Source organism: Trachemys scripta, chromosome 5, assembly GCF_013100865.1.
Source record: "Trachemys scripta elegans isolate TJP31775 chromosome 5, CAS_Tse_1.0, whole genome shotgun sequence".
NCBI lineage: Eukaryota > Metazoa > Chordata > Testudines > Emydidae > Trachemys > Trachemys scripta.
The window spans coordinates 87,334,418-87,359,740 of record NC_048302.1 but is presented as its reverse complement, the minus strand read 5'-3'; the positions used below and the strand labels follow the sequence as shown (position 1 = coordinate 87,359,740).

The 25,323-nt window shown below is 40.7% G+C and overlaps 2 protein-coding genes across 19 annotated transcripts in view; one reads left to right on the top strand and one right to left on the bottom strand.

Annotated features, from left to right (window-relative positions):
• Positions 1-14,806, top strand: part of CRACD (capping protein inhibiting regulator of actin dynamics) — a 221,209-nt gene extending 206,403 nt beyond the window's left edge. For all 4 annotated transcript variants that reach the window (XM_034772261.1, XM_034772262.1, XM_034772260.1 and 1 more), the window contains 3 exons: positions 6,494-6,684; positions 7,466-7,634; positions 14,617-14,806. In XM_034772261.1, the coding sequence (XP_034628152.1) occupies positions 6,494-6,684; positions 7,466-7,634; positions 14,617-14,777 (521 nt within the window). In that variant the 3' untranslated portion in view covers positions 14,778-14,806. The remainder of the gene's footprint in view (positions 1-6,493; positions 6,685-7,465; positions 7,635-14,616) is intronic.
• AASDH (aminoadipate-semialdehyde dehydrogenase) overlaps positions 4,891-25,323 on the bottom strand; it is a 58,116-nt gene continuing 37,683 nt past the window's right edge. For 6 of the 15 annotated variants that reach the window (XM_034772264.1, XM_034772267.1, XM_034772273.1 and 3 more), the window contains one exon: positions 24,114-25,203. In XM_034772264.1, coding sequence (XP_034628155.1) covers positions 24,796-25,203 — 408 coding nt within the window. In that variant the 3' untranslated portion in view covers positions 24,114-24,795. Of the gene's footprint in view, positions 4,911-9,133; positions 12,922-13,001; positions 13,079-16,985; positions 18,443-23,703; positions 23,837-24,113; positions 25,204-25,323 lie in introns of those variants that run through there. The other 9 variants (XR_004645924.1, XM_034772269.1, XR_004645925.1 and 6 more) reach the window with 7 other exon arrangements.

Below are 25,323 nucleotides of genomic sequence, written 5' to 3'. Positions count from 1 at the left end.
TTTTTAATGAATCTGTAAACTCAGACATTGTACTCTATGACTGGACAATTGCTAATATCGTTCCTATTTTTTTAAGAAAGGGAGAAAAAGTGATCTGGGAAACTACAGACTTGTTAGTTTGACCTCAGTTGTATGCAAGGTCTTGGAATAAATTTTGAAAGAGAAAGTAGTTAAGGGCATAGAGGTTAACAGTAATTGGGATAAAATACAACATGGTTTTACAAAAGGTTGATCGTGCCAGACAACCTGATCTCCTTCTCTAAGAAGATAACTGATTTTTTTTTTTTTTTTTAGACAAAGGCAATGCAGTAGAGCTCATCTACCTGGATTTCAGTAAGACATTTGATACACATGAGAAATTATTAGTGAAATTGGAGAGGATGGGGATTAGTATGAGAATTGAAAGGTGGATAAGGAACTGGCTCAAGGGAAGACTACAACAGATCATACTGAAAGGTGAACTGTCAGGCTGGAGGGAGGTTACTATGGAGTTCCTCAGGGATTGCTCTTGGGACCAATCTTATTTAACGTTTTTACTGACATTGGCATAAAAAGTGAGTGTGTGCTAATAAAATTTGACACGAAGTTGGGAAGTATTGCCAATATGGAGGAGGACTTGAATATCATAACAGAAGATCTCAATGATGTTGAATAATAGAAACAGGATGAAATTTAATATTGCAGAATGAAAAGTCACACATTTAGGGACTAACAAAAAATGTTGCTATAAGCTGGGGACATATCAGTTGAAGTGACAGTGGAGCGTGTATTGGTTCATCACAAGATGACGAAGCTGCCAGTGTGATGTGAAAAAAAGGTTAATGCAGTCCAAGGAGAGGTTTTTCCAGTAGAGACAGGGAAGTGTTAGTATCATTATACAAGGCACTGGTCAGACCTCATCTGGAATAGTGTGCAATTCTGGTCTCCCCTGTTTAAGAAAGATTAATTCAAACTTAAACAGGTGCAGAGAAGAGCTACTAAGATGATGCGAGGAATAGAAAGCCTATCTTATGAGAGGAAACTTGTTTAGACTAACCAAAAGAAGGCTGAGGGGAGATATGATTGCTCTCTCTAAATGCATCAAAGGGATGAATACTAGGGAGGGAGAGGAGTTATTTAAGTTAAGCGCCAATGTAGACACAAGAACAAATGGATATAAACTGGCCAACAAGTTTAGACTTGAAATTAGGAGAAGGTTTCTAACCATCAGATGAGTGAAGTTCTGGGAACAGACGTCCAAGGGGAACAATGGAGGGCAAAAAACCTTCTGGCTTCAAGACTGAGCTTGATAAGTTTATGGAGGGGATGGTATGGTGAGGCTGCCTACAACGGCGTGTAGCTGATCTGTGATTGCTAGCAGCAAATATCTCCAATGGCCAGTGATGGGATACTAGATGGGGAGGGCTCTGAGTTACTACAGGGAATTATTTCCCAGGTGTCTGGCTGGTGAGCCTTGCCCACATGTTCAGGGTCTAACTGATCATCATATTTGGGATCGGGAAGGAATTTCCCCCCGTGTCAGATTGGTAGAGACCCTGGGGGTTTTTTGCCTTCCTCTGCAGCATGGGACATGGGTCACTTGCAAGTTTAAACAAGTGCAAATGGTGGATTCTCTGTAACTTGAAGTCTTTAAAGTGGGGCTATCAATTAATTGCAGTTAACCCAAGTAATTAGTGCAAAACTAATTAACTAGATTAAAAAATTATTTGTGATTAATCGCTATTTAATTGCACTATTAAACAATAATATAATACCAATTTAAATTTTAAATATATTAATTTCTATTACAACACATAATACAAAGTGTACAATGCTCACTTTATAGTATTATTTTGATTATCTTTTTACAGTGCAAATATTTGTAAACAAAACAAATAGTATTTTCAGTTTACCTCATACAAGTACGGTAGTGCAATCTCTTTAGCATGGAAATGCAACTTACAAATGTAGAATTAATTTTTTTACATGACTGCACTCAAAAACAAAACAATATAAAACTTGAGAACCTACAAGTCCACTCAGTCCTACTTCTTGTTCAACCAATAGCTAAGACAGACAAGTTTGTTTACATCTACGGGAGATATTGCTGTCCGCTTCTTATTAACAGTATCACCTGAAAGTGAGAACAGGTGCTCGCATGGCACTATTGTAACCCACGTTACGAAGTATTTATGTGCCAGATATGCTAAATGTTCGTATGCCCCTACCACTATTCCAGAGGACATGCTTCCATGTTGATGATCCTTGTTTTAAAAAAAAAAAAAAAAAAAAAAGTGTTAATTAAATTTGTGACTGAACACTGTGGGGGAGAATTGTATGTCTCCTGCTCCATGGTTTTACCCGGATTCTGCCATATATTTTGTGTTATGGCAGTCTCAGATGATGACCCAGCATATGTTATTCTATTTAAGAATACTTTCGCTGCAGATTTGACAAAATGCAAAGAAGGTACCAATATGAGATTTCTAAAGATAGCTACAGCACTTGACCCAAGGTTTAAGAATCTGAAATGCCTTTCAAAATCTGAGGGACGAGGTGTGGAACAAGCTGTCAGAAGTCTGAAAAGAGCAACACTCTGATGCGGAAACTACAAAACCTGAACCACCAAAAAAGAAAATCAAGCTTCTGTTGGTGGCATCTGACTCAGATGATGAAAATGAATGTGCATCAGTCCGCACTGCTGTGGATCGTTATCAGACAGAACCAGTCATCAGCATGGAAGCATGTCCTCTGGAATGGTGGTCAAAGCATGAAACAGCATACAAATGTTTAGTATATCTGGCACATAAATCCTTGCAGTGCTAGCTACAACAGTGCCATGTGAATGCCTGATCTCACTTTCAGGTTACATTGTAAATAAGAAGCGGGCAGCATTATCTCCTGTAAGAGTAAACAAACTTATTTGTCTTAACAATTGGCTGAACAAGAAGTAGGACTCAGTAGACTTGTAAGTGCTAAAGTTTTACATTCTTTAATTTTTTATTGCAGTTACGTAAAAAAAAATCTGCATGTATAAGTTACACTTTCATGATAAAGAGATTGCACTACGGAACTTGTATGAGGTGAATTGAAAAATATTTATTTTGTTATTTTTACAGTGCAAATATCTGTAATAAAAAATAACAAAGTGAGCACTGTACACTTTGTATTCTGTGTTGTAATTGAAGTCAATATATTTGAAAATATGGAAAACATCTAAAAATATTTAAATGGTATTCTATTATTAACAGTGCAATTAAAGCTGCAATAAATCATGACTATTTTTTTTAATCTCACCATTAATTTTTTAATTGTTTGGCAGCCCTACTTTAAGCAATGATTTAAGAACTGCAATTAGGGGTTAGGGGTTATTACGGGAGTGGGTAGGTGAGGTTCTGTGCTTTGCAGTGTGCAGGTCAGACTAAATCAGTGTTTCCCAACTGGTGTGCCATTAGGCCCGAACGGTTGTGCTGCAGAATTTTTTAAAAAACTGTATGTGGAGTGGGGATGGGACGGGGAAAGAAAGTGGGGAAAGCTGCCTTCTGATTGGCTGCCTGCCTCATTGCCCCACCTCCTCCAGAGGTAGAGCAACCAATTGGAGCTCAATCTCCCTCTCCTCCCTAATCCCCTCTTGTGAGCAACTGATCAGCTCCACTCTCTCCCCATCCCTCCTGCAGCCCTCCTCCTCAGGATTGGGAGGGGGGAAAAGCTCAGGAGAGGAAGGGGGCTGAACTTGGGGGTCGGGTGTGAGGGGGGGTGGGGCAGAATTGGGGTGAGGTGGGGGCTGGACTGGTGGAGGGTGAGGGCAGAACTGAGGGGGGCTGGGGCACCATTTAGGGAGGATGGGGGGCACCTGCCCCCCTGCATGGGCAGAGATGGGGGCGTTAACCCCCAAAATGGATAAGTTGCCAAGGCAACGCATGCATGGGGGGGGGGGGGACACAGATTTCTTACTTCCATTTGGCCTTGCTCTCACTCTAAGGCCCGGCTCCTCTAGAGGCGTGGGCTGACCAGAGCCCCCTACAGCGGCACAGAGGAACATTTGAGGGTGGGGAGAGGAGCGGCTACACTAGCTGCTCTGTGTATCCAGATCAGTTTCTCCACCTGGGCTGGGTAACAACCATAAGCTCAGAAATATAGTCCTCTGTGCTGCAAACCACTGGGTGCCCATGGCCATGGGGACTGTAGGACGGCATGGCCCTGCCTAGTTCAGTGTTCACATGACCACAAGGAATGGAGCAGCCTCCACTGTGCCAACTAAGGACTGATCACATGGCTAGCACCTGTAGCAGCAGCACCCCCTCAGACACAGCCCCTGCCTGCACCCTCAGTGACACCCCTCTCTGCACACAGCCACTAGCTATCCCCTTCCTGCACCTGAGCTACACCCCTCCCAGCACACAGCCCCTACAGACTGTGAATGGCAAGGGTGGTAAACAGCTTAAACCGAGGTGATAAGGAGGCCAGTTCATTTGCAGACAATATGATGGTGTGCCTCAAAATAATTAAAATTCTGAAGGTGTGCCGCAACAGAGAAGTGGTTGGGAACCATTGGTATGTTACACTACCCTTCATGTATCGTTTTTCAGACAGCTTGTACATATCTTAATAAACTGCTATGGTCTAGATCCTGTTGTAATGCAGTGGCTTTGTGCCCTACCACTGGCAGATTGCCATAAAACACATCCCATCATAGAGGGACCCTGCAGTGGCAGAGAGACAGTATAATGGCTCCTCAGCCATCTTTCTTACCTGTTGCCAGCAAAGGGGATATGGTCAGAGCTTCCCTGTGTCCCATTGCTCTTCAGTTGCTGCACTGTGGAAGGAGACCTGTAGCTCCAGCATAGTGAGAATGTAATTTGTACATTATTATGTTCAGCTGAGGATGGGGTTTAATGGATAGTCGCAATGTAGAATGAGGTGCTGTGTCACTGTAAGGACAGATCAGAGGCACAGGGTAGGACAGTCAGAATCCAAGTTGTCTCTGGAAACTTAACTCCGAATTCCAAGGCTTTCAATTGTTTGCTTTTTGAAAGTTCTACATGATTTTATAATGCACTGAATGAATCTTTTTCCTGAAATAGCTACTCTGTTCTTACAATCTTCAAAACAACCATTTGGGGGATTTTCCTTAGATTTTTTGTTTTCCCCTAAGCTTTTTGATGTACAGATGATGTGTGAAAACTAGTTGGAGATGTGCTGCTAAAATGAAGAGCAGAGAGGGAGCTAAATTCAGGACTCCCCCAGAGTTTGTGCTCCAATCCAGAATTTCAAAGGCATGTAGTATCTGGTGGTAGACTTCCTAAACTCTATGCTGTCCAACCTGAGAAGCACAACAGTTTGCTCAAAGGTTCCAAAGCAACATATCAAATAACTCCTCAGTTAAATGGCATACTTTCCAGAAATAGCCAAAGGCACCAGTGCTCTACAAGTCCAAAAGAATAAAACAAGTTTTGACATTTCTAGACTGGGCCATTTTAAGATATGAGATTGTAAACAAATGAAGTTTTTGAAAAAGTGAACACCTACCATGCTCTAAACTCTCATCCCAGCTGCTTTCTATGGGGGGAATCAAACTGATGCTTTAAATGGAAACCTAGTGAAAAACCTGACCATTATGGGTAGGATTTTGGATGTTTTTGTTTAGTCACTCTCACTTTTAAGCTCTTGAAGGAAAGCCATTTATATCAACTTTATATATCTAGTGATTCTTCTTCTGTCTAAACAATTATGATTATGTGTTATAAGAAAATGATGGCATTTAAGCATCAGCAGTTAATTACTAAAAAAACAACCACCACCACCATCACCAACCCTCCACAAACCTGTAAAATTTCAGAAAGCTGTTACCATGGTAGGGGCTCTAAATCAGTCTCTAGAAATATGAGACCGTGCAGAACTGTGTCCCGTTGTCAAAAGTGGGCCTACATTATGATGCCCAAATGTGGCCCAGTGTGTTCTTACATGAGATCAACAGTTACCATTTTCTTTGAAATACAAGTTGGAGCTGAAAACACTACAGTTTCCAGCATGTGACCTCCATTGTGATATTGTTCAGATTAAGATGAAGCATTGCATACTGGGACAACCAGTCTCTGTGCACTACCCAGCTAGCCTCCATTTTATACAAATAGCATTTATGGCAAGGTGTCACTTGAGCCCACACTTAGGCAAAGCTGGGCACATTTGGTCTAAAGGGATTAAGAATCAAAATAGGTAGAATTAGGGTACAAGGCTGAATTCCTGCCTGGAGTAAGATCAGTGAAGTTACACCAAGGATGACTTTGGCCTGCTAAGTATAAGGCTGGACTATTGTAATGTCTCTTCTTGATAAGTAACAAATCTGCTTCAGAATGTGATAAATGCTTGAGAGGCTGACACTGAGTTCAATGTGTTTAAACAATGTTTGTTGTCTATATTGCTGTATTTTATTTTTTAGGACTAAGGGACTAAGGAAAAATGAACACCTTTTGTATTGCACACAACCAATCTTATCCTTTCCTTTTTCTTATAGAAAAGCCAGTTCTCCAGAGCAGGCATTCTTTAGATGGCTCCAAATTGATGGAAAAAGTTGAATCTGCACAACCCCTGTGGATTACATTAGCACTACAAAAGCAAAAGGGATTTCGTGAGCAGCAAGCTACCAGAGAGGAGAGGAGACAAGCCAGAGAGGCAAAGCAGGCTGAGAAGCTCGCTAAAGATAATGTAAAATAATAAACAAAGAATCTCCAGAAAACTTTTTTTTAAATACAGATTTCTTGATTTAGTTATGTTTGAATTCCTGTTCAGTTTTTGAAATTTTATAAAAAGCTAAAGTGACAGTCAGTAAAATCAGGTGATAAGTCTGGGGTTTAACTTTGCACAAATGAAGAACATTGCAAATCAATTTTCAGTACAAAATGTTGTATACTGTTACTGAATTTCAGTCTGATCTCCAGCACTTCATGAATTTCACTGACTTTTGCATGTTTTTATCATCAATTATGTATGAAAGATGTGCACGTAAAAGCATCATTGTTAATTTGGGGATGCTGTCACTATAGGCCATCATTTGGGATATCATCAATTATGAGATCTCTTATTTGTATATAGTAGACCAGGGGGTTCTCAACCTTTTTTCTTTTCAAGGTCCCCCCAACATGCTATAAAAAAATCCACAGCCCACCTGTGCAACAACTGGTTTTCTGCATATAAAAAGCCAGGAGCTGGGATTAGGGGTAGCAAGCAGGGCAATTGCCCGGGGCCCCAAGCCACAGGGGCCCCCTTGAAACTAAGTTGCTCAGGCTTTGGCTTCAGCCCCAAGTGGCCGGGCTCAGAGACCCAGGCTTCAGCCCCATGCGGTGTGGCTTCGCCTTTCTGACCTGGGCCCCAGCGAGTCTAACGCTAGTCCTGTTTGGTGGCCCCCTGAAACCTGCTTGAGAACCACTGTAGTAGACAATACATAGTGGACTGTTTCTGATCTAACACTTTTCCTTCTCCATCCTAGGCCGCTGTAAGCAATCAGTCAGATAATAAAGGCAGCAATATCAGCAAAACAAGTGTATTGCAGAAACCTATACCTCAGGAAGACGAGAAGAAAATTGAAATGGCTGTGTCAAGACTAGAACGCAGAGAGCAGCTCAAAAAGTCCAATACTCTTCCTACTTCTGTGACAGGTACAGTGATAGATTTAGGTTTTCAATAGTGATCACTTTTTTTTTTTAGTGGTAGCATTGCAGAGCTCTCAGGAGGGAACTAGATTCTTTTTTTGGCTCACATATCATCATCAGAATTATAAACTAAGTTCCAGCTGCAACATCTTTATTATTTCAGCAAGAAGGAACCCAGCTTGTCTGTCAGATTGCTGGTTAAGTCTGATGGGCTGGCAATTAAGTAAGATCCATTTTCTACTTTTAAAATGACCAGATTTAATCTGGAAGTCCCCTGAGAGACTATAAGCATGGAATTCGCAATGTAATTGTGACAGTTGCTTCCAGATTAGCACTTCTGTTTCAAGATTTGATTTACAGGGCTGAGACTAGGGTTTTCAACGGGAATGCCCCATTGAAAAGGGATCCTGATGGTTCCGGTCAGCCACCGGCAGCGGGGGCTAAGGCAGGCTCCCTTAGCTAAGACCTGAAGCCCCCTCCTGCAGCCCAAAGCCCCAGTGCCACCCCAGAGCCTGCACCCCCAGCCAGAGCCCTCCCGCCTTCCAACCCCCTGCCCCAGCCTGGTGAAAATGAGTGCATGAGCGAGGGTGAGTAAGTGATGGAGGGAGGGAGCAGGGGTGGGGCAGGGCGTTTTGTTTTCCGCAAATAAAGTTGGCAACCCTAGCTGAGACTGATACTGTATGTATGTCCATAAAGCAAAGAGACCATAATCCATGGTTTTGTTTAGTTATGAACTTTGCCAGATCCAGGCACAGGGCCAGCCTTAGGGAAAATGACACCCTAGGCGAACTTGCATTTTGGTGCCTCTAGTCCCTATGGGTGTGGTGCACCCCCCATTTCCCCATGTCCCCTATAGGCTCCCTAACCCCTGCACTGTGCCCTTTGCCCCTAATGCCTGCTCCCCCTCCTACACCCCTAATCCTTACATCCCCTTCACTCTCAACCTCTGCCCCCCCGCTGTGCCATCTTCACCCCAACCCCTGCCCTCCTCCTGCACCCCAACACCACCCCCTCCTGTGTCCCTAACCTCTGCACTGTGCCCCCTTCACCCCAATCCCTGCATCCCCTGCACCTCCCTCCTGAACCCGTAACCCCTACTTCTGTTGAAGTAACTGGCAAAACATTACAGGGAAAGCACTTTCTAAATTCACAGAATAGTGAATCAGACATCTGCATTTTAATAATGTGCTTCTCCAGGTATGTTAGGGCTATAATCAATAGGGCTCGTCAAATATTTCTCCACAAAACATACTTGTACCCTGGCCTGTTTCTCTGTTAAATCCTGCCAATTAGCTGATACAAAACAAGTGTGCTGTGCTCATCAGGGCAATGGTGCAGTGACCAGGATTTATTTTACTGATTGAGATCAGGCAGGACCCATTTATGTAGAGCATAATATTCTATAATACACTGATATAAATTAAAGCTAAATTGAAATAGGATTCCTTATTCACATATACATGAAAAGCATTATTACTACTACAAATAATAGCTAATGTGCAAAATTTAAGGTACTATAATATAATTTTTAATAAAAGGATTAGTATGAAGTATTGCTAATGATCTTTGGTTAGACTTCCTTTGACATAACCTTCCTACGACTTACTGTTTGGAGAAAAATGTGCTGAGGGAATATTGCTAAAAGTCACGTAGTAGCTGATTTATGTATTCTCAGTAGAAGTAAGTCTGAGTCTGTATATTCTGCACTATTACATGCCAAGGATTATGGTTTATAATTGGCTGAAAAGTGATGAAATAATTCAGTTAGTGTTGTCTAATTCCTCATAGATCAATAATAATGAATACTGTAACATTATTAACCAGTCAGCCACTGCATACCAAGGACTATATCTTGACTGATAGCAGAAGAATTCAGTGACATATTTACCTCTGAACCATCAACCAACTATATGCTAGACTTTTTCCTAATTAGATCATTGGAAGCTAGTTATATTTTTTCTGGACCTCTAACTTAGGTCCCCCCTTAAAATCTGAGTTTCACAGGAAAAATTACTTTTACGATTCATAATGTAGAGATTTTCAAATAGGGTCTGAATGTCTTCAGAAATATGTAACAATGCCTGTGCTGACACCTCTTGTTTTGATCAAAATTCATTGTGTCTCAAGCATATATTGAATTGATTTCACCTTGGTCACTATTTGCCTCTGAGGTCAAATAGTGATATTAGAACAACAAATATAACAGGCATCATATCTTCTTATTACAAATAGACATGTTTGGCTGATGCAGGTTATGACGGTGCAGTCATTTAATATAAAGGCCTACACTGGAATTTGGCAAATCTACCCTCCCTTACGACAATATGTATGTTAAGAGATCTTTAAGAACTGAAAAATATTTGAAAATCAAGGTACTTCAGACTTGCACTGAAAGTAGCTAAAACGGGCTGTTTGGAAAGCGATGTTTCAAACTCTCTGCTTCTCTTTGCAGAGCCTTTGAAGTAACCATCTTTCCAAATTCTCTGCTAACAGCTGCTGTGCAGGCTTATAGAATTCCTACTGACTAAAAAATGGGTCAGATAGTTTTTAATCAGTGTTTCTCTAAAAAGCAGATGATCTCCCACAGGATTTTAAAAGTTTTGATTTTTTTCCCACCCCCCAGTTATAGATTTTTTAAAAATCTGTTACACAAGTTGGGCAGACTCAGTCCAGTCCATAGTGGACAGCTGCCCACACAAAGTGCCTCCACATCTAATACTTATTCCAGTGGTGCCAATCTAGAGGTGGTTCCTTTAGGTCAGGGTTGAACAGGGACAGAATAGGGTTGCTTGCACTGTACCTGAGCCATGAAAATAGAGACAGGGATTATATAGTTAATTTTTTGTGTAGGATCATAATGTAGTAAAATCTCATTTTGTGGGCAAGTTAGCAACAGAAAGATAAGGGAGGTGTCAGCTGGTTTGTAAAAATCTACAGAATCATAATTCCAATGGTGTCATACTTTGCAGCAGGACGGAGGGAGAGAGATGACCTGCTGCTTCCAAGCTCCTCGGGTTGGTGGAAATTTTAATACAATGTTGCTGGAAATGGGTTGAGTTTGGGTATCTTTCAAAAGTCCTTTCTCCTGCAAACACAAGGGTACCAAACATGACAAACCTAGAACAATTAACTAAATATTATATTCAAGAAAATGTTAAAGTATAATTAAAAAAACATCGATTTTTAAACAGTTATGCATTGCTTACATAAAGAGACACTGATCCTAATGAAGTTAGCCTTGACATGCAAGACTCAAACGATTTGTTAATCAGTGTCATCTCAGTCTAGGGCTTCACTGCTAGACACATCACACTGATCCTCATCATCTGGCCAAACATTTGCAGGGTGTTGAGCATCTGGTTTTTGACACACAGCATTTAATTAGCAGAAAGACTGGTTGTGGACCACGTGGTATTTCACACATAACTGACATGATCAATCCAAGACCCATTCATGGCCCCTGGGGAAAAGATAGTTTCTGGATGTCCTAGAATCATTCTACTGCATGGAATTTTCCCTCTTGACCCTTGTCAATGGCAGTTTTTCACCATCTGCTTCTTGGAAAACATCCAGCTACAGAGCTGTTCGTGTGCTGTAATGTTGGCTTTCAAATGGTAAACTCAACATATGAACCTCTCCAGTGCATCTATGACCTCATCAGTGACTGTCTCAGCCGTTTCGAGCAAGGAGAGTCTTTGGAGGATGAATCAAATGCCTTTGAGTAGGTTAATTTGGTCTTTTCTGCCAACCTTCCAGTATTGTCACATCCTGAAAGGGCATGGAAACTTGGCAGTGTGCAGTTTTTAATGGTCCAAGGGATAGGAACACATTTCTGAGGGATATACAACAATTCTGTTCCCCAGCAGCAGCCACAAACAATCTTGCAGAAATCTTGGATAGCATTTCACAGAGAGCACTAAAACATCTGTGTCTTGTGCAAAAATCCAGCATTTAGTAGTATCGCTGGGGTACTGATGCCATTCAAGATAATTTTAGTGTCAGCCTCCTCCCAGGAACTACGAAGAAACGGCATTGAATGGTGAGAGGTAGCAGCTTCGTTATGCCATGCAACAATGAAATTCTTCAAGCAATTCTTCAACATCAATGGTGGTACCATGGAAAACTTGGAGTAGTTTGTTGTAATCAGTGGAGGAGCCAATGCAGTGCCTACGCTGCTCAAGGAATGGGTTTTGGAATGAATTGCTAAAGCAACAGCCACTTGTAGTGGTAGATTATGCATATACCACATAGTTGTCGTGTGTATATTGTAAACCTGCCTTTCACTCAAACTCTCATCCATGAGGCTTTGTGATAAAATGGCAGCTTTGTGCTCCACTTGCTTACCTTCATGCTTGCTGGTGCTGAAGTCACTGCAACCATCAATGCACTACTTAAAAATGAAGTACAGGTCATGTGATATTATTTTTTCAGGTTTGGCATCAGCTATGGATCCTTGAAACGCTTATGTACTGCAGGACAAAATGCTTTTCTGTTTAAAAAAAAAAAATAGTAGCTGCACCTAGAATCTTCATACTATTGTTGACATCAGTGCTTTCACTTCTCACACCACACTTTTTGTTGCTTTTAAGGACATACACAGTGATTCATTTCAGCAGATTGGATTGCTTAAAAACTATGTCCATATTCCACAGTTCAATAACTGCTTTATAAGTCTTTCTGCTAAGCATTTATTTCTCTTCACTTTCAAAGTACATATTTCTCTGTACTTAGCTTCTGCATTGACCATCTCTACCACTTTCCCATCCATTAGAGCCTCTGAGGCAATACAAACAAATACTGATTTTACTACTGCAAAGTGTGTGACTCAGTTGGAGTTCATAAATTGCTTTTTTTCTTTTGAGACAACACACTAGATACTTTCTTGGTGCAGCACTCTGTGGGATACACAGTGGTGTATGCATGGGTATCTTTTGGGTCAATGCACCAACACCTTTCCATGCAACATTCTCACAAAGAGTGACTGCTTCATTCAGTCTCTCTCATGTTGAAACTGTGCTTCATGGATGCCTTTGTGCTTTCAGTTTAGGTCAGAAGAAGATGGTGTTCTTCTCAATATAAGGCAATTCTTGCCCACACCCAGCACTTGTCCCAGCAGCTTCAGCTTTTTTCTGATGGTTGATGTACCTCCATTTCAGCCTTGCCAAATTCAGTTTATTGGGTGCACTTCTTATAGCAGGTAAAGTGCCACTGAGTGTGGTGTTTTAACCAGGTCCTCTTCAGTGGTATTCTCCAAAGATTCAGCTACTGGTACTCTTCACCTCTCCATTGATACCTAAAAATGATCAAGTCTTTTGTAATACATAACATGCATTACATTACATAATTAATCAAAGTAATTTAAGTATGTGCATACTGTTTTCAGATGGATTCCAGTGTTTTCTGGCTGGATGCTGATATCTTAACCAGGGCCTCATTACAAGTCTTTTGGCCTAATGAACAAAAGTGGTATTGATTATTGCCAATGATGACAAATCAACTTGAAGCATTCCTTCTACTTTTACACGGCTGCTACTCTGAAACCTTCCAATATTAGTAATCTGTAACATTAAAAAAATTAATCAGGTAATTTTCTCAGCATTAACTGATAATAGAACACTGTCAGTTGAGGGCCACAATTTAATTTTGTGAAGGCTGCATGTTTGACATGCCTCTGTTTAAAGTATAATTTAAAAAAAAAGTTGATTTTTAAACATTTTCTCAAACATATATTTACATAATTGTTCTAGGTTTGTCATGTCTGATCCCATTGCATTCATGGGTATCATTCAAAAGCCCTGTCTCCCATTTCAATGACGCTGGATTATAAACATTTCCACCATCCAGAGTACCGGGAACTGGAGCAGGCAGCAAGTCCCCTCTGCCACACCACAGAGGGTGGCGTAATTGAAATTATGATTCTGTAGATTTTTTTTTTGACTCAAATGACACCTCCCTTACCTTTCTATCATTAACTTGCCCATGGAATTACACATACTCCCAAGCTATTAAGGCCTTAGCCAAAGCCCATTGAATTCAACAGGCTTTGGGTTAATCCCTTGATCAAGGAAATTTATTCTAAAATTTCTAGTCATAAAATAATTGGGGGGTAAATCAGAGATTGTCCCTCTTTCAGAGAATAATAGACTTGCAAAAGGCCTGTCTATTTAAGGGTTTTTTCATAGCATCCATCACTATAGTATTTAATAATGCTGTCAGCTGATCCCTGCATTATACTTCATGCGGTTCTGCTCTGAAAAGTGACTGTAAAAGGCAATTTTTCACCACTTGTATATATTCAGAGAGATCTGCTTATTTTAGTAATAAATGGTTTTGGTACTTGTGAAGCTTGCAAACAAGCAGCTATGGGAAGGGAAGCTGGATTCTATTCCTACTTACACAGTAACATCAGAATTGATAACTAAGTAGAAACTGCAGAGCTACATTATTCTGTGTAAATGTACTGACCTTGATTTGCCCAGGTGTCACTGAGGGCATAATTTGGAGACAGTGGGGTGGCATATGTATAAGAGAGCAGACCTGTGCCTGTAGAAACTTGGTTACTGCTTATACATAAGGAGGAAAGAATTTAGCTTGATTGTCAGGTTTTGGGTGGGAGGTTCCAGGATTGACAACAAGATTAAAAACAGCATTTGTACTTGTAAACTGAGAAAATTTGCTCTGAGACTGTAAAAATAGTGTCCTAACATTCCATGTTCACTGAGTTACTTTTCGGCGTAGAACCACATTCAAATGTGTAGGTTAGTCCAATTTTAAATGACTAATTTTTTTCATCTATAAATCTGAGCCAAATTAATTTGGTTTTCAACATATACGGAAGGTTAAAAAAGGAAGACTGAACTATAGTTTTAAAGATATTACCTATACATTTTGTGAACAGATTCACAGCAAAGTTCATAGTTCTCCCTTATTCTACGATGTAGCATGTTTTATCTGTTTTTTTTTTTCCCTCTCCCAAATCAATAAACAGTGGAGATTTCAGATTCTGTTCCATCAACTCCTTTAGCAAAAGAGGTTACGAAGAGATTCTCTACTCCTGATGCTAACCCTGTGTCAACAGAACCAGCCTGGCTGGCCCTAGCCAAGAGGAAAGCAAAAGCCTGGAGTGACTGTCCGCAGATCATTAAGTAAACTGTAACCTTTTTGCTCTTTACATTTGTTTCTTAGTTGTTTTCTCCTTTTTATTGATTCAACTTTTTACACATGACAAAATAAACTGAACAAAATTTAAATGCATTTCCTGAAGGATTAAAAACCTAACTGATCACCATTTTGCTCTAGCTCACTATAGTGTGTGCTCACATCATAGATCCTTTTGCTTTGAAAAACTAGGTAGAGAGTGGGCCCAGGCATACAGTTCAGATCCAATTTCTCAAAATTCAGGGCTGCTCAAATGTGAGATTTTGGTTTTGCCCAGTATAAAAAAAGAGAGGCCAAAACTTCAGATCAAAAGCTCTTTAAAATTTTGTTAGCATTTGAGTCTGAGGTTTTGGATCTCTAGTCTCCATGCAGACAACGAAAAGATTCTAGCCACTCTAATACAAAAAATGAATGTGCCCTTGTCTTAGCCCCAATGGTCGCTTTTGAACTCAAGGTTTGATGCAGTTTATTTGCAATTTGAAAACCTCTCTAAGGCATTTTGGGAGACTTCTTCCCACCTGCAAATGAAGTGGTAGCATCCAATTACTAAGGCATTATTGTCTTTCATGCTGGGGGACTCAACACAATCGCTGTACCTCCCTCCTCAAAAAGAGGGAATGATCTGTCCATCATTCTAGTTAACATATTCATAGGGCAACCAAACAAAAAGTCATGGAGCAGGGATCCAAAGGGTTTCTCCTGTTCACTCAGAGGCAATGTCAATTATTAGATTGCAAGTGTGCTCTGAGCACATGGATGCCTAGGATCCTATTCCTACAAATATGTGTCCATGAGTAGCTTTACATACCTAAGGAGTCTCCTTGAGTTCAAAGGGACTGCTGACACGTTTAAAGTTATTCATGTGTAAATATTTGCAGGTTTGGGGCCTAAAAGCTTAAAATCAGAAAACCAAGACCCTGGGATCCTCATGACAAGGTGGTAACTTAAAAACTTATTTAAAATTCAGTTTCCTGAACAAAGAATAAAATGGGTTCTGACTTCTAATTCTTGCTAAGGTTGTTCCCTGAGTGACTTTAGTATAAGGAAGGTAAACGATTTGTCTGGACAACCCAGCTGTAAAATTGAGTAAAAAATTTACTTCCTTGGGGGGGTGGGAGGAAGCAGTTGTTACAGCTGAACTTTATTAAAAAAAAATGTTCTCCATGCAGTTAAAGATTAAAAAACATTTCCACTTTTTTTTTAAGTAGTCTTTAAAATGTAATAAAAAAATATTAGCATCCTTAAGTTTTCTACCCAGGAAGTTATGCTTTTTTTTAAAAAATGGCTTTTTACACATAGTAAGTACATCAACAAAAAGCAAGCTTCATCTTCCTAAAAAAAATTCCTGTGTTTTCAATGAACTTTGCATATTGCTGCAAATCCTCCCCTGTTTAAACATGTGTTTTCTTGTGAGTCATAAGCTAAGTCTACAGCATTTTAAGAGGAGGCATTTCAATAAGAAGCGAGGAGAAATTGCATTACTACAGCATAATGTATCTGATAACTTCATATTATTACTTTTCTTTAGCCAAATTGCTGTACATCACACAAGGAGGGGAACACAGTGTAAATAAAGCAGAAAACAATGAACCCTGTACTGTCCTCCTTGTTCTAAGAACTGAAAAAACGCTAGTCAGCAAAAGTTGTTATTGAATAGACTGCATCCTATGTAGGAAACAAAGGTTAAGCAGCACAGTTAAAATAGCACAAACACAAAAGACACATGAGCTTCACTAGAGGTGCAGCTCAAAATAGGTTTGTTCTTGTGGCTGTTGCACAATCAGTGTTCCACTCTGTTTCATATTTAAACTAGAACATTTAAAATCTTGACCCTTGTTCCTAACACATTAAGTATTTAAAAATTTTATACACAGAGGGACAAGTGAGCTCTCTGGTACCTGCACACAACTCCTATGGACTTCAATGGGAGCGCTGTGAGATTATCTGAAGGGGGGATTTGGCCCATAATATTTGTGTGTTTAATTAGTCCATAAAGTAGCACTTAATGTACATTTATACCATATCTGGGTTTTGAAGTGTGCAAAAGAGTTGTTCTTGTAATTATAACTCTAAACTATAATCCATCACCAGGATTTTGGATGCAGGTGGTGGTGGGGGGGGGTCGGGAAGGAGATGCAGGAGGTTGGTGGGAGCAGGAGAACAGGCCAACCACAAAGGTAGAGAAAAAAATAGTCAGGATCAAAGAAATGAAAAGCATGTTTAATGATTTATAGAGCAAAAAGTAGGTGCTATTGTGCATGACAAAATGAACTGACCTACCAAAACAACACTAGACACATTTATAGCACACAAACAGTTTGAATTGATTAAGGATGGTTGTAATCTAAAGTTTCAAAGCAGAGTCTTTACAAGTGTAGGGTATCTAGTATACTAAAAACTGCACTCAGTATGTACAGTACTTGCTTGGAAATACTTCTAAAGTCTACATGTTCAACACTGACATTTCATGTAACATCAATACAGAAATTTGCACTAAACACCTGTGAATTGTTACTTTGCTTTAGCTTTGTTGTGTCTTCTGAACAAATTGTCAGAATTCTGTAAAGTAAAAAATTGTTACTACTGAATTTATTCAAAGCAGCAAAAATGTTTTAAAAACTGAATAAACCACTATGTAGAAGGTCTCAATTTTTTTGTAATTTATAAACACAAAATACCATTTCTTCTGCACAGGTTATATATGATTAACCTCAATGTTCAATGTACAAAATTAATAATTGTGAGGTTTTTGTTTTCTGTACTTTTTTAATTTTTCAAATGTTTTAAAGTGCAATTGTTTCTTATACTAATGTCATTTTAATTCCTATAAAATTATAATCCAGTCAAAATGATCAGATGATGTATGCATTCACGGTCTCCTTCTGTTAATGGTATAGGTCAGATTTATTTATAAATAGAATTTTTAGTGCTACAGGTGTCATGCTATGTGTTTTTATCAACAATAAAATTGTGTAACAAGACCTATGATGAAGAGATACATTAGTTAATTTCTATTTTATTTTCATATTTTGGTGGTCAGATTTTAATGTAAATGGTCCTATTATTGGAAAAAGTTGTTCTATTTCAATAAAAAAAATCTACAACTGTTGTTTTTGTAACAAAAAAGATGGTTCCTGAGTTTAAAATGAAGCTTTTGTCATTGATAGACATTGCAAATTTAGATTCAACAAATTCACATCACTGCTGTGTGTTACTGAACTGGGAAAAAATGACAATACAAAATTCATTTCAACAGCACCATTTTAATTGTTCCCGCAGGAGCTTCAAAAGTCACCAAGCTAAATGTCTTCACATCTGGACATGTGTGAACTGAGTCTTGAGTTTTACTCAATAATCCAAGGCAATTAGTAAATACTTAATACAAAAATGGCTGTCTAACTTTTTTAAATGGGTTATTGCCCCATGCATTACAATACCATTGCTAAGTAGTAAGTAATGTTTCAAATCTTTGTCAAGCTACAAAAGCAAGCTTACCTACTCTCCTTGTAGCTTGTCAGGAAATTGAATGTGTTAGATGTATTCAAGTTGGCAGTCCCTGATGAAATTCATCCCATGGTACTTAAGGAACTAGCTGAAGCAATCTCAGAACAATTAATCTTCAAGAACACATGGAGGATGAGTGAAATCCCAGAGGACTGGAGAAGGGTAAACAAAGTAAATATCTTTAAAAAGAACAAAGACGACCCAGGAAATTATAGACCAGTCAGCCTAACTTCAATACCTGGAAAGATACTGGAACAGATTATCAATCAATTTGTAAGCCCCTAAAGGCTAATAGGCTTATAAGGAATAGCCAACATGGACTTGTCAAGAACCAGTCATCCCAAACCAATCTAATTTCCTTCTTTGACAGGGTCACTGGCCTAGTGGATGGAGGGGTGGGGGAGGGGAAGCAGTAGCAGTGACGTATCTTGATTTTAGTAAGGCTTTTGATAGTCCCATATGACATTCTCATAAGCAAATGAGAAATGTGGTCTAGATTAAACTACTACAAAGTGGGTGCACAACAACTGGTTGAAAGATTGATAATTATGCTTTTGACTACAATGGTTTACTGAACCAACAAGGAGTCCAGTGGCACCTTAAAGACTAAAAAGATTTATTTGGGCATAAGCTTTCGTGGGTAAAAAAACCCCACTTCTTCAAATGCATGGAGTGAAAATTACAGATGCAGGCATAAATATACTGACATGTGAATAGAAGGGAGTTACCTTACAAGTCAAGAACCAGTGTTAACAAGGCCAATTCAGTCAGGATAGATGTGGTCCACTCTCAATAACTGATGAGGAAGTGTCAATACCAAGAGAGGGAAAATTGCTTTTTTAGTGAGCTAGCCATTCCCAGACCCTATTCAAGCCCAAATTAATGGTGTTAATTGTTCACTGTCCCACTGGGAGGGTGAATCTAGTGTGATCAGTCGGGGGTCAGTCCTGGGTCTGTTACTATTCAATATTTTCATTAATGACTTGGACAATGCAGTGGAAAGTACTTATAAAATAACACCAGGCTGGAAGGGGTTGCAAACACATTGGAGAACAGGCTTAGAATTAGAAACAACCTGAGCACCCTTAGCTACAGAAAAATATATTGGGAATATGGGAGTTGAAGCATCTTAAAGGATCAGTCATAGCATAAGGTAAATTCCAGCACAGTGTCTGTAGACTTAAGGTGGGATCTACAAAGAAATTTGGGCATGTAACTCCCACTGATTTCATTTCAGCTAAACAGCAGAGTTCCACCCTTAATTTATAAGATTCCTGAGAACATTAATGGAAGTTGCCAGTTAGTCAAAGGAAGGTGTTTGGGGATGAATAACTCCTATCGCTTAGATTGGGATGGCCAAACTTACTGACCCTCTGAGCCACATACGATAATCTTCAGAAGTTTGAGAGCCATAAGACATGCACAACCTTTACACATGCATTTTTACCAATATTAGCATCCTACTTAGCCATGATACAGTAATTACTGCGAGAGCTAGAAGCCTTGTGGGTTTCCATCCTGGACGCAAGTCTTTGGAAATCCAGTTGATATGCTGTCAAGGCGGTACGGAGGAGGTCGGTCATATGCTACGTTGTAAGAACTGCACGTTTCGATTTTATGAACTTCATCATAGAGTACAGCGATTCACAGCAGCATGTAGTGCCGAAAATTGAAATGAGGTGCACACTAATCTTCTTGAGTTGAGGATACGTCATTCCTGGCACTTGCTTCCAGAACTCAATTGTAGACTGGTGTATGCATCATCTTTAGAGCCTGGTCCTCCTAGAGTTCCAACAGTTCTATTTCTAGAGTAGATGTTTCTATGTCCATGGTTTTGAGAATCAGACAGCCATTGGTGATCACATCAAACATGAATGAGTTTACAAAAAAGGCAAAGCAGGATCTCAGCTTCTGCACATCTTTAAACCTAGCCTGAAAGTCATCAAGCAGTCCTTGTAATTTACCTCTGTATTCCTCAAGTTTGTGATCTTCTACTTCAATTTCAGGGAATGTGTTTACCCTACTCTTGAGATGGGGAAAGTGGTTGAAGTCTCTTGACATCATGTCTCTTTGCAGAAGCTTCAACTTATTTTGGAAGCTGAAGACTGTCTGAATAAGGTCAGAAATAATCTTATCCTTCCTTTGGAGTGCCAAGTCGAGAGTTTGTAGATGCTGCATAATATCAATGAAAAACATCAGATCCTGCATCCATTGCCCATCTTTCAGTTGTAGACAGGACTTTTCTTCAAGGAAAGCACTGATAGGCTCCAACAGTTCCACAAACCTATTTAAGACATTGCTGGTTGATAACCACCTCACAATGCAGTAGAAAGATACATCGTTAGGTTTGTCTTGAAGAGCTGGCTCTTCAATTAAATCTTTGAACTCTTGATGAGTCTTCCTAGTCGAGCAGATGAAATTGACAATTTCTAGGCCCATTTTCGTAACATTTTCGTACTTCAAGTATCTGCTTGTGAGATGTTCATGATGTTCATGCAATGAACAGGGAGAAACTACGGAAATTTGGGATCGCTTTTCAAGAGTCCAATAAGGCCTACTTTCCCGCCCTTCCCCCCCACATAGTTTCAGGTGCCCAATCCATTGAAACACTCACTAGTTTATCCAGCGATACAGCAGCATTTGTCAATGCTGCGTCAAGTGCGTTCTTTATGCCAATCCCACAGGTTGTTTCTTTTAGCGCCACTAAGTCCAACATTTCTTCTCTCACAATTATATCCGCGGAAATACAGCAAACAAATACAGCTAGATGTGGTTTATCTTGTATATCTGTGGATTTGTCCACAGCTAGCCTGAATGCTAGAGAATTCTTTAGATCATTTTGCATCTTGCTTGCAACATCAGCACTGATCTGGGAGATCTCATAATGTGGCACAAAATTGGAATTTCCTTTATTAGTCGTTGAAGTCTTGTGTTATTTGGATCTAAAATTGCAACCACTTCTGCAATATTCTTCTTAAATTATCCATCACAATATGGACAGTTGGCATGAGCGATATTCCATGACATAACAAAACTAGCTTCAGTCATTATGTCAGCTTCCTTACTGAATGCCGAAAGTAGTGTCTGTTGAGGTGTAATTTTAATGGGGTTAACTTGTTTTTCCTTAATTCTTTTTCAGGTGTATATTTAGATGAAAAGTTATTGTGATTCGTTTAGTAGTGAAGTTTCAAGTTGCTCACTTTGTAGCGAGCAATGCATTGCGGATAAGGCACAGGGGCTTGCCACCTTTAACAGTGAATGTAAAATCTTCCTCCTATTCTGGCTTAAAACTTCGGTTTTCTTCCTCATGCAATTCTTACAATTTGAACATGTCACTGTCATCCACAAAATTAACATAGGGTTAACTCTTACGTATAAAACTTCCAGCAGAGTGCGATGTTTGGATTTATGCTCTCAACGAGGCTTCTTTGGAGTGGGTGCCTCTGAGTCGATGCACGACTTGGCACGACTCAGGGAGGCAATGTTGCGTTTAGGGGTGGTCCCCATTGGTGAGCCGCCCTTTGCCCATGACTGTGCTTCTTGCGCACACGGTGGGATTTGGGCAGAGGCAGCAGTGCCGCTAGCGCCAGGCAGGAAGTACTGGGAGAAGTGCTCGGCCCTCCGACAGATCCCCTCAGTGCTGGATCCAAAGGTGCACGTGGCTGCATCACCTCTTCCATGAGGAGCTTACAGAGGCGAAGCTCCCAAGCTTACAGAGTCCAAGGTGGGAGCAAGCTGCAAATGGAGCAGTGATATGAGCTTTACCCAAGCAGGAGGCAAGGTTGGTGCTCGTCACTCACAGAGAAGGCGCAAGGGCGCGAAGCACAGTACTTAAACCCAGCTTGCTGGGGCATAGACCCTGCACTGGGGAAGAGTCCCGTGAAGGGAAGAAAAGTCCAAAATGGCAACAACTAACAAATTATCTGAAAGGACAACTAACTTTACAACTAAGACTATGATTATGTCACGGAGGTCACAGAATCTGTGACTCCAGAGATCTCTGTGACATTTTCTGCTTCAGCCCTAGGGGCTGCAGGGTTGGAGCTGTCAGCTAGTGGGGGGCACCAGTGATCTCAGGTGCAGGGGTCCTGCAACTCGCAGATGTGGCATGGGGATGGGGCGTCTCCCACAGCGCCCAGTCCCCACGGGCAGTGGGGGGCCCTGCAGCGCCCAGATGCCTGCCCGGAGCGCCAAGCCACTGGAGTGCTGAGCCACAGCAGGCGGCCCCCGGAGCGCCAAGCCACCATGGGCAGCAGGTAGCTCCTGGAGCGCCAAGCAACTCCCTGCAGTCCTGGAGCTCCGAGCCTCCACGGGCAGTGGGGACCCGCAGCTCCCAACTGCTGTGAGCTTGTCTCCTCCTCCCCCCCCATCACCATTTTTAATAAAAGTCATAGACAGGTCACAGGCTTCCTTGAATTTTTGGTTATTGCCCGTGACCTGTCTGACTTTTACTAAAAATTACCATGACAAAATCGGAGTTTTAACTACAACTAAAGGGCGGGAAAAAACCAACAAAAAACTAAGTACAAGGAAAAAGAGGTGCAAGCTAAGAGCACCAAGAAACAGAGGTTCTGTCTCTGGCCATGTGGCAGTAAGAGGGAACTGGATCTGCATGGCCTCTTAAAGCCTCGGATGTGTCACACAGTTGATGTACGACTCACATGCAGGTCAACACACACTACTATGAACAGTTCTGGCTCCAGCGCATGGGGTGCATGTGCATCCGACGGTTGGAATCCAGTGAGATCATCACTCAGAGAACTATTGAAATCCGACTTAACAGTAAACACAGACTTTGTGCAGAAAGCAGGGATATCCCAAGCACACAAGGTCCGCACAGCCCTGCGTGATGCAATTTCCTGTTATAATGTGCATGTGTAGCTGAAGCCCTGAGTCTGGGCACCTCCTGCAGGGCTAAAAGCCCGAGCCCCAGCACGCCATACTAATGCTAAAAAAGCCACGTGGCTCACGAGTTGCTGTTTGGCCATGCCTGGCTTAGATCAAAAATGTCTACACAGCTATTTTTAGAGTGTTACTGCAAGCCCCTCTAGGCAGAGTCTGTTGACCCAGGCTAGGGCTTGCTCCAAAATGCTATGTAGACATACCCACTGATATCTATAAGACTATTCCTGTGTTTAAACTCAAACATGGGCTTAAAAGGGCTTATAACAATCATATAATTTTGGAATGGGTTCCAGTGTAAACTTCACAATGTTCAGATCAACTATTTTTGGGCTAAGCATTTACTAATGGACATAGATCACTGTGTAAAAATGAAGATTCAGTTTATTCTTGCAAGTTAGGTCAGCTTCCCTAGATATCGTAAAAAGATTAAGTTGTAAAGCAGTGGTCCCCAAACTTCCCACTTCTTGTCCCCCCCTTACCTGTCTGCCACCTTTCCCCTCCGAGTCAGAGCTGAGAGCGGGGCCAGGGGTGGAGCTGTGGCCTGAGGCTGGGGACAGAGCAGAACTGGGTGGCACTCCCTCCCTGCCCCCCCGCGGGGCTAGCCCAGGCACTGCTGCATCCCCCGAACGCATTTTAAAATCCTATATAGGATAGAATAATCAGCACTGAAGGATTCCCCGCAACAGATAGCAACCTCAAGGCAAAGGTGCTTGGAGGGGCAGAGCACCTCAGTCTATGCATGTGCAGTAGGCACACTGAGATACAGTTATCTATTTACAAAATATGTTAATACATTCAATAAAAAGACTAAATTGCCAAACCAAATACTGGAAATCTTGAGACCAAACAGACAAGCAAATTTCCATGCTAGACATGACATATGGCACAAAATTCAATATGAATTGCCAGAAACAGTTATGTCAGAGTGAACACATTTATTTTTCACCAAAATTCAGCTTAAATCAGACACATGATGCTGAGCAATCATTAAGTCACGTGCCCTCTCTTGATTAGGAAAATAGCTTGACTTTGAAAACATGTTAGTGTCTACACTAGGTGAACATTGGTGCTAGCTAACACCTTAAAAATGTGTCCAGAGGTCATGATTGGGGGGAGTTTACTGTTGTCCATGACCACGTATCATTTTTAAAAAGTATTACACACTGTTGCCACTAAGCACTACCATGTTTTAAACAGCACATAGGCAAAATTTTAAAAGAAAACCACACATTTTTCCTAGTCCAGACAAGACAATGGGTACATTGACTCTGCAACAAACAATCAGCGGCAGCGAGTCTCAGAGCCCAGGGTCAACTGACTCGAGCTCCCGCTACTGGACTAAAAAGAGCTCTTTTTAGCCCCACAGCACAAGTCCAAGTCAGTTGATCCAAGCTCTGAGACTCACTGCCACACATCTTTTATTGCAGCATAGACATGCCTGTTGGTGCAAAATTGTTAACTAACAAAGTCTGCAAAGCAAACATGATACATTTTACAAAAGTAGAATGGGCCAAGAGCAGCACCTACAGGCCAGGGTGCTTTAAAGTACAATTAAAGGATGTTCTTAATGTCCAAGTGTAAACACTAGAGATAAAGCAGATTAACACATCCTAGTAGCTGTTTCTTCAGCGATACACAAATCTAGGCAATAAACGTAATCATTTCTACAGCCAACAACGAGCCTTGATCCACATACTACAGGGGAAGAGAATACTTCTCCTGGAAGTTTATTGACACCTGTTACCAATCCAGTCTTAGCATTCAGGACCCACACTGTGCCATCTGTGGATGTTGCTGCCAGCAGCGTTTCACTCTCCAAGTCATGACTATGGAAAATAAAGGGAGTTGCATATACACTTGAAGTGGTTTTAAATTTCCACAGTAAATTACCTTCCATATTACAGCAGTAGATAAAGCGGTCATGGGAACCAAAATATATTTCTTGCTTAGTTAAACTTGAGATACATGGGGATGAAAAGACTGGTCCACTGGTGGAAAACTGCCAAACCTACAGAACAGTATTAAAAAAATAATCCATTATTACGGGTTGTTCAGGTTACCAATGACACATCTATTTAATCTTTAGGGACAAGTTGTTGACAGAGAGGACAAATATACTGCATCATCT